The sequence below is a fragment of the Dama dama genome, chromosome 11, assembly GCF_033118175.1.
Source record: "Dama dama isolate Ldn47 chromosome 11, ASM3311817v1, whole genome shotgun sequence".
Classification (NCBI taxonomy): Eukaryota; Metazoa; Chordata; class Mammalia; order Artiodactyla; family Cervidae; genus Dama; species Dama dama.
The window spans coordinates 57269429-57285508 of NC_083691.1; the positions used below are offsets into that span (position 1 = coordinate 57269429).

The 16080-nt window shown below is 40.5% G+C and overlaps 1 gene segment (V, D, J or C); it reads right to left on the reverse strand.

Moving 5' to 3' along the window:
- Nucleotides 1–8757: 8757 nt before the first annotated feature.
- Nucleotides 8758–16080, reverse strand: part of LOC133064829 (immunoglobulin kappa variable 2-29-like) — a 134492-nt gene continuing 127169 nt past the window's right edge. Inside the window, 2 exon segments of the V gene segment in view lie at nucleotides 8758–9284; nucleotides 14186–14223. Coding sequence covers nucleotides 8962–9284; nucleotides 14186–14223 — 361 coding nt within the window.

Below are 16080 nucleotides of genomic sequence, written 5' to 3' on the forward strand. Positions count from 1 at the left end.
GGCAAATAGATGGGTAAAAAGTGGAAACAGTGACAGATTTTATTTTCTTGGGCTTTAAAATCAATGTGGATTGTGAACATAGCCATGAAATTAAAAGACGCTTGCTCCTTGGAAAAAAAGCTATGACAAACCTAGACAGCTTATTAAAAAGCAGAGACATCACTTTGCTGACAAAGGTCTGTGTAGTCAAAGCTATGGTTTTTCCAGTAGTCATGTACAGATGTGAGAGTTGGACCATAAAGAATGCTGAGTGTCTGGAGAATCCCCATGGACAAAGAGCTTGGCGGGCTATAGTCCACGGGGTCACAAAGAGTTGGACACTACTGAGTGACTAACACTTTTTCTTTCACTTTTATGGTTAACTGTTTTTCAACAAATGTGCCAAAGTAATCCAACAGAGAAAATTGAAATCTTTAAAAATTAATGGTGCTGGGGCAACTGGATATCTGTATGAAAAAAAAAATTATGTTAACTCTCACACCTCATACTCTATGCAAAAGTTAATTCTAGATGGATCAAATTGAGCACCTGTCTTTTCTCCCAGACCTGCAACTTCTGTAAGCTTCCTCATTTCATTAAAGCAACTCCATTCTTCTAATTCCTGAGGCAGAAAATCCTGGGTGCAAACTTGTCTCCTCTGTCTTTTTCTGCACCCACACTGTCAGCATGTCCTGTTAGTTCTGCTTTCAAAGCAGCATGACCTCTTGCCTTGGGTTATTCTAGTAAACTCCTAGCTAGGGGTCCTATTACCACCCCTGCCATCATCCCACCCCTGACAGTGTATTCTCATCCAAGCGCTCAGGAAAGTCTTGTTATGCATAAGTCATGTGAAAATGTTTTGCTCAAAATCCACCAACATTTGTCTTACTTCCTGTACCCAACGGGCGCCTGTAGGGCCTGCCCCTCCCTGCTGTGAATCTGTGCGTCAACACTGGGTACACACCTACCTTAGGACTTTTCATCCATTGCTCTTCCCGCTGCCTAAAATGATCTTATCCACCTACCATGATTCACTTCCTCACTTCATTTGGGTCTTTAAATCTAAATGTTACCTTATTAGTGATAGCATTCCTCATGACTGTTCTGAGCTTTATAACCTCACTCTAACAGTCATTGCTCTCTTTCTCTGCTGTAAATTTCTATTTAATACATATCAATTATTTAAGGTATTGTTTATGTATTAATCTTATTTATCATTTATCTCTGCAACTAGACTATAATCCTCACAAAGGCAGGGAATTTTACCTGTGTTGTATCTCCAGCATCTAAAACAGTGCCGGCAATATTTTAGGCATTCAGTCAATACTGAATAAAAGAATGAGAAAAGGAAGTCTCTCAAGGAAAACTTGGAGGACCCTACACTGGCATATCCCCACCCTCAGCTGGGTTGCTGCTTTTTTCCTGGGCAGAGACAGTGTTTCAACAGGGTTTGAGACTTACAAAGCATGAGATATCAATCATTTGTGAGAAAAAAGAGGTGCACATCTATGGCATGGAGCTGGGCATCACCTATTTGGGAGTAAAAATAATTGGACGTCTTAAAAGCAGCATGTGGATTGCATATACACTAAGACACAGTTAAAAGAACCAAAACTTCCTGGTAGTTGGGAGTGGGTTTAGAATAATAATAAATATCTAGTGTCACAAGATTGGGATAGTCCAATGGCTAGCCCTCTACTTCCACCCACCACTCCTAAGCCACAAGTTCCACCCACTGCACCACCCCACGGACTCTCGGATGCATCATTTCCCCTCTGGGTTTGTATGATAAAAGACATTTGCATTATATTAAGACAAAGCTATGGATTGTGAATCCTGGAGTCTTTTTTTCCAGCTCTAATGTCTATATGTACATTAGAGTAGCTTCAAAACTGTGCTGTAACTTTCTATTAACTTTTTTTTTTTAAATAAGAAAAGACTTTTCCAGAATTAACCATGGATCTTAGATTTGGTGCTAACACATTCCACATCCCCAAAGGTTCTTAAACAAGTTGATAATTAAATGTATCATTTGGATAAAACGAAAGAGAGAAAAGAGGATGAGTTAAGAAATAGTAACAAAAAAAAAACAATCAAGAAATGGATGGTGGAGAGAAAGAATTGGGGGACCAAAGGGGAGATAGAGGAGGAGGAAGCAGGAGCAGATGCTGATCGATGGAGGATGAGCAATGAAAGAGGAAAGGGAAAGAGGAAGTGAAGATAGATGCTTGTCTGTTTGTTTTTTTACACTGTACCTGGTCCAAGCACTGACAGTTCTAAGACCTAGCTCTTTCATTGTGTCCCCCAACCTAGTAAGTCTCTTTGTATTTGCTTGAGACGCTGGACTTTAGTGAGCCCAGGTGGCTGCCAGGCCTCTTCTTCCCATAGAAGGTGCTGCAGATCTATAGACTATTGGTATTTGCAATTTCCCTAAACCATTTTCCTTTCTGATGCTGTCATTTCATGGGGCTGATTCAGCTTCCTTGTCCTATTAAACAGTAAGAGCATTAGTGATTTTCTGATGCTGACTCATCTGTACAGATAGAAGTTTGCTGAGAACTGAACTCTCATCCCTGCTATCATCATTATGTTAGTTTGCTTGGGCTGCTGTGACAAAGCATTCGTTGTTGTTCTTTAGTCCCTAAGTCATGCCGGACCCCATGGACTGTAACCCGCCAGACTCCTCTGTCCACGGGATTTCCTAGGCAAGAATACAGGAGTGCGTTGCCATTTCCTTCTCCAGGAATCCTCCCGACTCAGGGACCAAACCCGTGTCTCCTGCATTGGCTGGTGGATTCTTTACCATTGAGCTGCCAAGGAAGCCCAACAAAGTAATGGGTTGGTAAATAGTTTCATAAGATGGTACCGGCAAACCAGAATGGACTTTTTGGCCAACCTGATACCACGAACTTGGTGACTTGAAACGACAAAAATTTATTCAGCTCTGGAGGCCAGAAGCCTGAAATTAAAGTGGTTCCTGCTTGAAGCTCTGACGCAGAAGCCACCACAAGCCTCTTTGCTAGCTTTTCTGGCTCTCCAGAGATCCTTGGGGGGCTTTCTTGGTGGCTCAGCGGTAAAGAACCCGCCTGCAATGCAGGAGGCATGGGTTGGATCCCTGGGTTGGGAAGATCCCCTGGAGAAGCCCACAGCAACCACCCTAGTATTCTTGCCTGGAGAATCTTATGTACTGAGGAGCCTGGTGGGCTTCAGTCCGTAGGATTGAAAAGAGTCTGGCATAGCTGAAGCGACTGAGCACACACACAGCGCAGTGATCCTTGATGTGAATTACCTTGCAGTTGCTTTATTCCAATCTTTGCTTTCATCACCACATGACCTTCTCCCTGTGTCGCTGCATCTCTAATCTCTTTATAGAAGGACACTGGGCATTGGATTTAGGGATCACCTTAATTCAAAGTGATGTCACTTTTTAAAAAAATTTTCTATTTTGAAAAATTTAGAGATTAATAGGAAGCTGCAAAGACAGAACATAGATGTCTGGTGTGCTCTTCACCTATTTCCCCCAGTGGTTACTTCTTACATAATTACAGCACAATATCAAACTCAGCAATGTGACATTGCCACAATGTGTATTTATCACACTATGTCATTTAGTCACATGTCTGAAAGTGAAACTGTTAGTCATTCAGTTGTGCCTGACTCTTTGAGACCCCATGGACTATAGCCTGCCAGGCTCCTCTGTCCATGCGATTCTCCAGACAAGAATACTGGAGTGGGTTGCCATTAGCTTTTCCAGGGGATCTTCCCAACCCAGGGATCCAACCCATGTCTCCTGCATTGCAGGCAGATTCTTTACTGTCTGAGCCACCAGAGAAGTCCTATCACATTTCTAGATGTATATAACCACTACTGCAGTCCAGAAATAGGATTATTCTTTTATCACCAATTTCTCCCCGTATTTTTTTTTAATTTTTAATTAATGAATTAACTATTGGATGCACTGGGTCTTGGTTGCTGCATTTGGGCTTTCTCTAGTTGCAGTTGTGAACCTGGTTGTGGTGGTGCTACTCTTTAGTTGCGGTATGCAGGCTTCTTACTGTGGTGCTTCTCTTGTTGCAGAGCACAGGCTCTGTAGAGTGAGCTCGGGCTCTGTAGTTGTGATGCACAGGATTAGTTGCCTCACAGCATGTGGAATACTCCAGAGAAAGGATTGAACCTGAGTCCCCTGCATTGGCAGGTAGATTTTTAACCCCTAGACCACCAAGGATGCCCACCAAGGTCTCCCTTTATAGTTACATTCAGTCTTCTTTTCTTCCACCATCCCTCAGCCCTGGCAACCAGTAATCTGCTCTCCACCTCGATAGTATTATAATTTCAAGAGAGCTGAGCGCTGAAGAATTGATGCTTTTGAACTGTGGTGTTGGAGAAGACTCTCGAGAGTCTCTTGGATTACAAGGAAATCAAACCAGTCAATCCTAAAAGAAATCAACTCTGAATATTCATTGGAAGGACTGATTCTGAAGCTCCAATACTTTGGCGACCTGCTGCGAAGAGCTTGATGAGCCGACTCATTAGAAAAGACCCTGATGCTGGGAAAGACTGGGGGCAGGAGGAGACAGCGATGACAGAGACGAGATAGTTGAATGGCATCACCGACTCGATGGACATGAGTTTGAGCAAGCTTTGGGAGGTGGTGAAGGACAGGGAAGCCTGGTGTGCTGCAGTCCATGGGGTCACAAAGAGTCAGACACGACTGAGTGACTGAACAGCAGCAACATCAGCAACAACAATAATGTTATGTAAAAAGAATCTTGTACTGTGTGACCTGTTGAGACTGGCTTTTTTTTTTTTTTCCCACTCAGTATAGCACCCCACTCCAGTATTCTTGCCTGGAAAATCCCATGGACGGAGTAGCCTGGTAGGCTGCAGTCCATGGGGTCGCTAAGAGTTGGACACGACTGAGCAACTTCACTTTCACTTTTCACTTTCGTGCATTGGAGAAGGAAATGGCAGCCCAGTCCAGTATTCTTGCCTGGAGAATCCTAGGGACGGGGAAGCCTGGTGAGCTGCTGTCTATGGGGTCGCACAGAGTCGGACACGACTGAAGTGACTTAGCAGCAGCAGCAGGATCATCCTAGTTGTTGCATATATATCAGTATTTTGTTTCTTTTTATTGCTACATGGTATTCATGAAGTGGATATATCACAATTTGTTCAACCTATCATTGAGAGGCATGTTGAGGGATCTGCTGAGTCACCTTTCGAGTCATATATAGGGGGCCATGTTGGTGGTTTGCAGTTTTTAGTTATTACATACAAAACTGTTATGAATAACTACAAACAGGTTTTTGTGTATGCAAACTTTCTCATTTCTTGGGGATAAATGTTGTGGAATGCAATTGCTGGTGTATTTTGTTTAGTTTTTCAGGAAACCAGCAAACTATTTTCTAGTGTTGCCTGTATCATCTTACATGTCCACCAGCAATGGATGAAAGATCCAGTTTCAGGGCATCTTTACCAGCATTTCAGTATAATCTCACTTTAATTTGATTGTATCTGCAAGAACCCTATTCCCAAATGAGGTCACTTTTACAGGAATGGGAGCTGGAATTTGAACATAGCTTTTTGTAGGATACAAGTCAACTCATAATACCTGTTCCTACTTCCTTGAGTCAGAGCGGGTCTGTCTTCAAAGTCTTGCTTTATGAAAAGACTCTTGCATGGTATCAGAGGTGCCATTGACTGTTGAGTTTTGCCTCCAGAGATGGATGAGAAAGTTTATGTCATTTGAAGGGACCTTACTGAGTCTTTCTGAACTTTGTTCAGCCCTCCAACATTTCAGAGACTTGATAATAATAAATATTCTCAAGATGTACAATGTCAGTGTCATCTCCCTACCCTCTTTTCCCATGAGAGTCCTTTCTTTCTCCAGTACAGACAAAGGAAGGGAAAAAAATGGAAGAAAAACTGGATTATAAAGTTCTTGAGGGAAAGGACACCATCTTAGTTACTTGTGTACCTCTTTCAGGGTATCAGCTGAAAAACGTGCTCAGTAAATATTTGTTGGATGGATAAGCAGATGAGATGGGAGAGGCTAGGATGCCTGCACAGAAGTGGGGAAAGAGAGTCAAGGTTGGTTTTATATGTGGCCTCCTTCTGACCTCCCTGCTTCCCAAACACATAAGTTTTCATTCATAGGATCCTAATATCTGGCTCAGGTTAACTACATTCTTTTGCCCATAGTTGAACATCTGTTCCATTCCATTGCTGCTTATGTATGTATGCCTCTGATTTCCAAATGGAGAAGTTCCTGAGAAGGTAGCACTTGACTTTCTGTTCTGTGCAGCACCCTAAGCTCCGGAAGGCAGAATTGTATAGGTGTCAAGAAAGCAGAATTAAGCAGGTGGGGATTTGATCCTTGGCCCACCATTTACTATCTGTGTGGCTTTGACCTATTACTTATTCCTTTTAACCTCTCTTACCTGTAAATTGGGTATAAGATATTTATGTGAGCTTATCTTGAAGTATAATGCATATACAGAATTGTGCACAGATTATAATTTCACAGCTCAATACATTTTCACAAAACGGCATGCTTCACATTACCAAGAATATAAGAAGCCCCGTCTTATATTCTCTTAGGCACTATCTCAGCCCAAAGTAATTCCTATCCCAATTTATAATTGTATTTTTCCTGGTTTTGAACTCTTCATAGATGAACGTATAGGGCATATCTTTTGTGTTTGGTTTCTTTTGCTGATTGTCATACTTATGAGAGTCATCTATATTGTTTGGTATAGTTATAGTTTAATATACAAGCATGCTACAATTTAGTGACTCCTTCTACTGTTGGTGGACATTTAGGTTATTTCTAGTTTGGGGCTTTTATGAATGAAGATGCTCTGAAAAATTCTTACATGTTTTTTTGGTGGGCAGGGACATGTTCATTCAAGGGCAGGATTGGTAGGTATTAGGGTATGAATATCTCTCAGCTATATAGAACCTGACTTACACTTTAATAAACATTTTGTGTTTTAACTGTGTTTTCTGGTAGCTCAGATGGTAAAGAATCCACCTGCAATGCAGGAGACCCCGATTGGATTCCTGGGGTCAGGAAGATCCACTGGAGAAGGGATAGGCTACCCACTCCTGTATTCTTGGGCTTCCCTGGTGGCTCAGCTGATAAAGAAACCACCTGCAATGCGGGAGGCCTGGATTCTATCCCTGGGTTGGGAAGATCTCCTGGAGAAGGGAACGGCTATCCACTCTAGTATTCTGGCCTGGAGAATTCCATGGACTGTAACGGGGTCACAAAGAATCGGACACCACTGAGCAACGTTCATGTTCTTTCACTTTAACTGTGTAGTGTAGTAAAAATTAAATTAGGTTGTGGAAACATTTAATGTGGTCTTTGGCCGATGAGTGAGTGAGTGAATGAGTGAAGTCATGTCTGACTCTTTGCGACCCTGTGGACTGTAGCCCACCAGGCTTCTCCATCCATGGGATTCTGCAGGCAAGAATACTGGAGTGGGTTGCCAGTTCCTTTTCCAGGGGATCTTCCCGACCCAGGGATCGAACCCAGGTCTCCCTCATTGCAGGCAGACGCTTTAACCTCTGAGCTACCAGGGAAGCCCTCTTTGGTCGATAAGAGGTCCTCAATATGCATTGTATTTAAAATGTAATGAAGGCATCGTATTCTCTTAAGACAAAGTGCCATAATGGACTTAAATATATTTCCCTATTGCTTCTTCATCCACATTATTATCTTTGTTTTGTCACAATAAATGACTCTGTTTCTAGCCATTCCCTTCTTTCGAAAGATTTTCTGTTGGTAAATTAGATTCAACTGGATCAAAGAATATGTGATCGTAAGAACCATTACCCTGAAAAGGGCTCTGAAGCCTGCTGAGAAGGGGAAATCAAAGAGGCACTAATCTCAATCCCAATGACATATATAACTAAAGAGAAATTATTGTAAAGCCCAGGAAACTACTCTATACCCTGTGATGACCTGTATGGGAACAAAATCTAAAAAAGAGTACATATATGCACATGGACAATTGAATCACTTTGCTGTACGCCTGTAACTAACACAACATTGTAAATCAACTATATTTCAATAATAAAAAAAAAAAAAGAAGCAAGCCTCTCATAGCATGGCCCAGGAGAGGGCTATGAATATAGATGGCTTATGGGTTTCATGAAAGAGTGTCTTGTAGCTAAAGTAGGGTAGACTAGAATGGAGGCTGATGATTTTTATAAATGATGGTATGGTTTTTATCAACTCAATATTTAATTCCTTAGAAGATAAACTGGATCATTAGAAAAACAGTGTTTAAAAACCTTTGATCAAGGAACTTCCCTGGTGCTCCAGTGGTTGAGAATCTGCTTGCCAATGCAGGGGACTTGGGTTTCATCCTTGGTCTGTGAAGATTTCACATGCTGTGGCTGGACAACTACTGAGCCCATGTGCTGCAACTACTGAAGCTTGCTTGCTCTAGAACCCATGCTCCACAACAAGAGAAATCACCTCAGTGAGAAGCCCCTTCACTGCAACTAGAGAGTAGCCCCTGCTCTTTGCAACTAGAGAAACTCCGTGCAGCAATGAAGACCCAGTGCGTGCGTGTGTGCTAAGTCCCTTCATTTGAGTCCAACTCTTTGTGACCCTAGGGACTATTGCTTGCCAGCCCCTACAGTCCATGGGATCCTCCAGGCAAGTACACTGGAGTGGGTAGACCCACTGCAGCAGCGCCACCCCCCCACCAAAAAAAAAAGTTAAAAAACAAAACAAAAACCCTTAAATCAGAAAGGAGAGAGAAATCACAGGTGCAAAGATTTACTTTATTTATTCATAGTCCCCCCAACATTAGCATGATTAAAGCCAAAGAGGGGGAGGGGGATGAGGTGGGGAGATGGGTCAGAGGATTGCAATAGGGGTTGATCTGTGGGAAAAGGGCCTGAGGAGGGGTGAGGGGCTGGGACCAAATCAGCCCAGGTGACTGGAGAGCCTGTAGACCTCTTGCTCTAACATTCGTTCTTACTGAAGCTCTTGACGAGGGCGGTAGCCAGGCTCTTGTGGCTGACCTCGCATGCATAGACGTTATGGCTTTGGTACTCCGAACTGGACAGTGTCAGGGTGCTGCTGAGGCTGTAGGTGCTTTTCTTGCTGTCCTGGTCTGTGAAACTGTTCTGGAAGTTGCTGCTCTGGGTAACCCCATCCACTTTCCACTTGACATTGATATCTTTGGGGTAGAAATCATTCACCAAGCACACGACAGAGACAGTTTCAGTCGTCAGCTGCTCGTCAGATGGTTTGAAGAGGAAGATGGATGGCTGAGCATCAGACCCTGAGGACGGAAGAACAGAGAAGGGTGTTTAAGTAACAGTGAAGTTCTCTACTGGGGTGCACTGTCTGGGGGTGACCTTAGAAATGCAAAAGACAGATGTGCAGAGAGCTGCATGCTTTTTTTGTAGTATCCAAGCACCACCCAGGGAAGTCAGGAAGCAAATTCACAATTGCCATGATTTTGAGTTTTTCCTTAGCCCCTATTCCTTAAGAAAGCTCTGAATGTTTTGTACTCTTTGCAGCCATTGTAAGGCTGCAAAATAATATGAATTTTAGAAAAAAATGAAGTGAAATATCCCATGAACATACTCTTCTTTGGGTCAATTCTTGATAGCTTTAAACATTCTCTCCTGCATTAAAATATTAAATAATTAGCATATTTGATATAGAAATTCTTGTAAGTCCTTATATCTTCCAGGAGATCATCTCAACCCAGGGATCGAACCCAGGTCTCCCACATTGCAGCCAGATTCTTTACTGGTTGAGCCACCACGGAAGCCCTATCAACTTTTTAATGGAGTTTAAAAATTCATTAAAAAATTTTTAAAAATTCCTAAATAATTTTAGAACAGTTTAAAATACTTAAATAGTTTAAGCAGTTTGAAAAGAGTTTTAAGTTTTCTGACCTTATCTTTCTTTCCTTCATCTGTGTTCCCTGCCTCCTATAAGGGAACCCAGTGCAAGAGGCCAAGAAACAAAACCACTTCATCAGACCCTCCTGAAGTGAGAACAGATCTAACAAGATCACTTCCCCCTTGCCTCTCCTAGTCCTGTGCAGTGATGTCAGGCTGTCTTCCACTTCCTGGGCTTCCTTTGGGCATGTTGGGGTAAGACTCACCCTGCATGGGTGAGCCCCAAACTCTGAGTCTGGGTCCAAGAGTGTATGTGTGGGTGTCAACCCCTTCACCCTCTGTGATCAGGCCAGCAACTCTCCCACTCCTTGCAAAAGGCCTCAAAGGGAGACCCCCAGCCCTGGCCTTATGACTGTCGCCATATCGGGCAAGTCTCAGGCAGACTCGCAGGGTCAACTGTAACTTCAGCCACCTGCCCAGGAGAAACTGATGAGCTTCACTTCTGACTGTGAGCAGCTGCCAGATGGCCTGCTAGAAATCCCCTTGGTAGGCCTTTGAGTTCTTGAATGGGAGAGCGTGAATTAAATAACAAATTAAGAATTTTTTCCTGGGAGAAGTCACAGATAAGTGAACAGATTTTATAAAGCTATAAACCTCCATGTTAACCAAGCAGTTCAATATCAGATATTTAATTTTTAATGTTTTGATATTTTCCTTTCTTTTACCCTTTGTATTATTTTTTTTTCAGAGAATTTTTTTTTTCAGAGAATTTTATAAAATAGCCTATGCAGTAAAATAAGATGAATTCTAGAAATAAAGGAGATGAAATATCCTATGAAGATACTCCTATTTGGGTCAATCCTTGGTGACTTTAAACATTCTATCCTGCATTAAAATATTACACAATTATCATATTTGACATGGAAATTTTTGTAAGACCTCGTACTAACTTTTTAATAGAATTTAAAATTCATTGAAAGATTTTTAAAAGGCCCTAAATTATTTTAGAACAGTTTAAAATACTTGCATAGTTTAAACAGTTTGAAAGAGTTTTTAAATGGCCCTAAAATAGTCCTGTCAGGTTGTCTGCAAACCAAAAATAATCTTTTTCAAGTACCACTTTTGAAATTAGCCAGAGTAAACAACAATGACAATAACAAATTTTTAAATGATTTTAAAGGGTAAAACACCCAGATTAAAAATTTTCTATCATGGAATGAGGGGGTTGGAAAATACTTTTCTATTTTTTATTTATTTATTTATTATTTTTTTTTACTTTTTTTAACTTTTCTATTTTTTATGAAAAATTTATAAAAAATGCCATTGAGTTTTTATCAATGGCATTTATACACATTTAGATATTTTGTACACCTGAAATAGAATCTTACTGAAGCCATTACATTTCTGAAAATTAAAAGCATCCCAAATTTATCTTATTTTTTTCCAGCAATATACCTATAATGATATTTAGTTTGAACTTTTAACTCAGTAAAAGTTAACTGATCAAAACCTGAATGGCCAGATTGCTAGTCTTCAGTTAGATTTTTGCTGGTGTGAATTTTGCCCTAAAAGAGTTATATGTATATAGAGAAAATTATATGTATGTATAAATATATAATATTAACTTTTATACATATTTCATTTTGATTGAACATTTATTACTTAAATATATTTGATGAGAGGATATTGAAATAATTATAGATCACTGAAAAAATAACTAAGTTCTTTATAGACCCCTACTGGAAATTTTTATTAAGCAGATACAATAATATAAATTTTATTTTTGGAATTGCTGATAAAAATCAGGCTTCTCCCTATTTTCCCCATGTTAGCTGGTGTCCATCACATTTCTGTTCTCTACTGTTAGCGACATGATTCGTATCACTGTGTCAGGAAAGCGGGCCATAACACAGCTGAATGGGCGATCACGGGGTTGGCTATGCCTTTCGCGGCCTTTAGCGGCCAGGTGAGCGGCCACTATAGCCCAAGGGCCTGGCCACCAACATCGTTCAATCACGAAAGCAGACCGCCCCGAAGTCTAAAGACAGCCGCGAGGTCTACAGACCACATTAGCAGAGCCACGGCCTCCACAGCGGTACAAAGACACCACCAAGTAATAACAAAAATCATACTCATTAAAATATTTCCTATCTTTTTAACGTCCGTGGGCATCTAAAAAGTGCTATTATTTTATTTTCCTTCTCCTAAACAAATTTCTTCAAAGCTGAGTTTTTGGGAACAACCCTCTTTCCTTCATTTATAAGAGGAGATGTATTTACACATTTCTAGTATTGTCTAACAAAGAAATTTGTTGTTTTTTTTTTTAAAGAGTAATCTGTCAAGGTATAGGTCCCCTATAGCATTTCTGAATATTGTCAGTTTATCACTCATTTTAGACTCTAAAAATAACACTGCTGCTGATTCTCAATCAAGCAGAAATTTTAACATAGAGAAGTATATTTTTCTAACGTCTTACTGATTTTTTTTAGTGCATTCCATTAATTTTTATTGGTATAAAATAATTTATCAGACAGAGAGAGAAGACAAACACATTTCTCTACTTTTTTGTTTTGTACATCTAGCAAAAATCAGTACAATATTTGGCAAATCTCAATGAAAATTAATTCACTTTGGCTCTTCAGAGCTGCAAAGATTCCTTTTTAAGGAGATATTTGAAATTCTTTAATATCCTATCCCAGGGACATTCTACAAATCTTCAGATGTAAAAAATTTAAGTCTCTGTTCTCATTTTTAAAAGCTAAACATGTTTATCTTTGAAAAAGTGTCCTTTTTCATTGACACTTATTTTTTTTCCCTTTGAGTCATTTGGTTTAGATTAAATTAATCTTTTTTGTCTACAAATCTAGTTTTGGAGCTGAGTTTAACTTTTCAAACTGATAATAAATCTGAAATACTCTCATTTACCCATCTCTACAAAACTCATATTTAAGCCTCTAAAAGTCCATATTGGCATTTAGACCCACATTTCAGAAGGTAATAGAGAAAAATTATTTATGTCTAATCTCCAAACGTGTCCCTTGGCCAAAGATGATCCACAGATTTAACTTACTTTCCTCTCAACAAAAACCACTTTTCGCTGCTAATCTCTTTCAATGGTCAGATACAGAGAAAATCTGGCCATTTAGGTGTCACATCAATTAACTAACTCTTTGCTATTCCTTGAGACAAACTGATTTCCAGCCCCCGACTCATCTGATTTTTCAGAAGAATCCCATTCTCTTCAAAACTGACCTCAACTCATATCCCAAGCATTAAAACTCCCAAATTTCACAGCTCTATAAGAAAAAGGAGTTGAAAATTGCACTTACGTTTGATTTCCACCTTCGTCCCGCTGCCGAACGTAAATTCACAGTGATGTCCCTGATATATCCCCCTTAACAAAAACCTCCTTCTGAAGCCAATCACAGGAAAAAGCCCAATTCACAGAAAAATCCAGCCATTTCTCCGCCTTTCTCTCCACAAACCCTACTCTCCTTACAAATTCAGTGATTTGGCTGTCTGTTCAGCTTAACAATCGACTGTCTTCTGACTTTCTGTCTTTTACTTTTTGGGTCTCCAGGCATGGCTCATGTAGCCAAAATGTCACAAATTTGCTCACTGATACAAGAGGACAAAAGTCTCACAAACAACTGAAAAAAAATGTACTCACGTTTGATCTCCACTCTGGTCCCTGGGCCGAAAGTGAACCACAGTGATTCCCTAATTTCTGCTTGTACAAATACCTACCCTGAAGGGGCATCAAGCCCCCTTCCCCAATTACATTAAAATTAATCTTAAATTTACCATCAGCTAGCCTCCTATGGGAGAATTTCCCTTCCCCTCCTCTGTAGCTAACCTGGGAATGAAATTTGTTTTAGCCCTGACACTGAATTAATGAAAACAGGCAAAAAGGAACAAAAAGTAAATAGACAGAAACAGCAAAGGATTAGCTGAAAACAATACTTACTTTTGATCTCTAGCTTGGTTCCTCCGCCGAAAGTATTTACACAACGGTTCCTCTTAACCTTGTTCCTATACAAAAACCCTTTCCCTTCCTGACCATTGAGCAAAGCTCTGTTTCAGAACAGACCTTTTGCTCACCAATACATTTCTGAAACTATCACTCAGGCAAGTTATTCCCACCCAGAGACTGACTGGTTCTTCATAGAAAATGTGCAATCAGTTCTCTTGTTTGATTACAGATGAACTGTAACTTTACCCTGGAGGATGGCAGAGTCTGGTTTCATAGAGTCAATGCACAGATCATTTCAGAGACACAGGGATCATAAGACACAGACAGCTGAGAAAGGAAAGTTTGGATTTTACTCACGCTTGATTTCCAGCTTGGTTCCTTGACCAAATGTCCGCCACAGTGATAGCTGTACGTTATCTCGCTGTATAAAAACCCTTCTCACTAAAGGGGAACAGAGCCTTGGGTCAAGCCGCTGAAGCTTAACTCCCATCTCAAGCAGGTGTGGAGGCCCTGGGGCTTCTCTGATAGAGAATGTTTGTCATTCTTAGGTGAATTCTAAAATCCTAGATGATTTATTTATGTCTATGGCCTAAATAAGTGGTCCCATATGTTAGCAATCTCCCACGTCTGGACTGCTGCTTACCTATTTACTGGAAAGCAGATTGAATATAAATTAGAAAGAAAGATAAGCTCATTTAAAAAAACACTATACTTTTAGACAGTTGAAGCATAGTTGATTTACAGTGTTGTGTTAGATACATCAAAGTGATTCAGTTATATACACACACATATATATTATTTTTAACATTCTTTTCCATTATACACTATTACAAGGTATTCCAGTAGTCATGTATGGATGTGAGAGTTGGACTATAAAGAAAGCTGAGTGCTAAAGCTGAGCGCTGAAGAACAGATGCTTTTGAACTGTCGTGTTGGAGAAGACTCTTGAGAGTCCCTTTGACTGCAAGGAGATCAAACCAGTCCATCCTAAAGGAGATCAGTCCTGAATGTTCAGTGGAAGAACTGATGTTGAAACTGAAACTCCAATACTTTGGCCACCTGATGGGAAGAGCTGACTCATTTGAAAAGACCCTGATGCTGGGAAAGATTGAAGGCGGGAGGAGAATGGGATGACAGAGGATGAAATGATTGGATGGCATCACCGGCTCAATGGACATGAGTTTGAGAAAACTCTGGGTGTTGGTGAAGGACAGGGAGGTCTGGTGTGCTGCAGTCCATGGGGTCGCAAAGAGTTGGACATGACTGAGCGACTAAACTGAACTGAACTGATTGAATGTATTTCCCTGTGCTATATATAGTAGGACCTTGTTGTTTATCTCTTTAATATTGTATATCTGTTAATCCCAAACTCCTAATTTATCTCTCCCCCATCTTTCCCCTTTGGTAACCATAAATTTGTTTTCTATGTCTGTCTATTTCTGTTTTGTAAATAATTTCATTTTAAAAACTGTACTTCTTTATACCTTCTCCTGGGGTGAGGGGGGGGGTGGGGCTTGCACATGACAAACCTCATTCAATGTCATTATGAAACTTCTTAGCTTTTCTCAGTTAATAATACTGAAATAATGTTTTTTCTATTTGAACCTCGCTTTTGCCACCATGTCGTTTAAAAAAAAAGACTAAATGTATTAATATATCAAACCAAGGCCCATGTCTTATTCTGAAATATATTTTGGAGTGAAGCTGTAGATGGCCCATGAAACAAAAACAAATATCAAAAGAGTAGAAAAGTAGACTTTACTTGATTAGTTGTCTGTTGTCACAGGACAGGTAGAGCTGGAGGGGTACCCACCATGCCACAATGAGCTGAACCAGGTGTATGCTGTCTTTGGGGCTGCTACAGATTTGTGGCATGCCTTGATGTTTCCATAGTAACTCTAACAAGGGCTCTGAAGACCTCATTTTGCTGTGAGTCCAGCTCTACTTATTCCAGTCCTGTTTCCCTTTTAACTTTCCATTCCCACTTCAGCATACTAAAGTCCTTACTGTTCTCCTGAGACCTCCAGCTTCTACATAGCTCCCCCTCTTCTTGGAAACATTTTTGTTCACCTGCCTTAACTTGTGAACAACCAACTGTCTTTCAAGACTCAATTTAAAAGAGACTTTCTGTTGGATTCAGTTCAGTTCAGTTCAGTTGCTCAGTTGTGTCCAAATCTTTGTGACCCCATGAATCACAGCAGGCCAGGCCTCCCTGTCCATCACCAACTCCCAGAGTTTACTCAAACTCATGT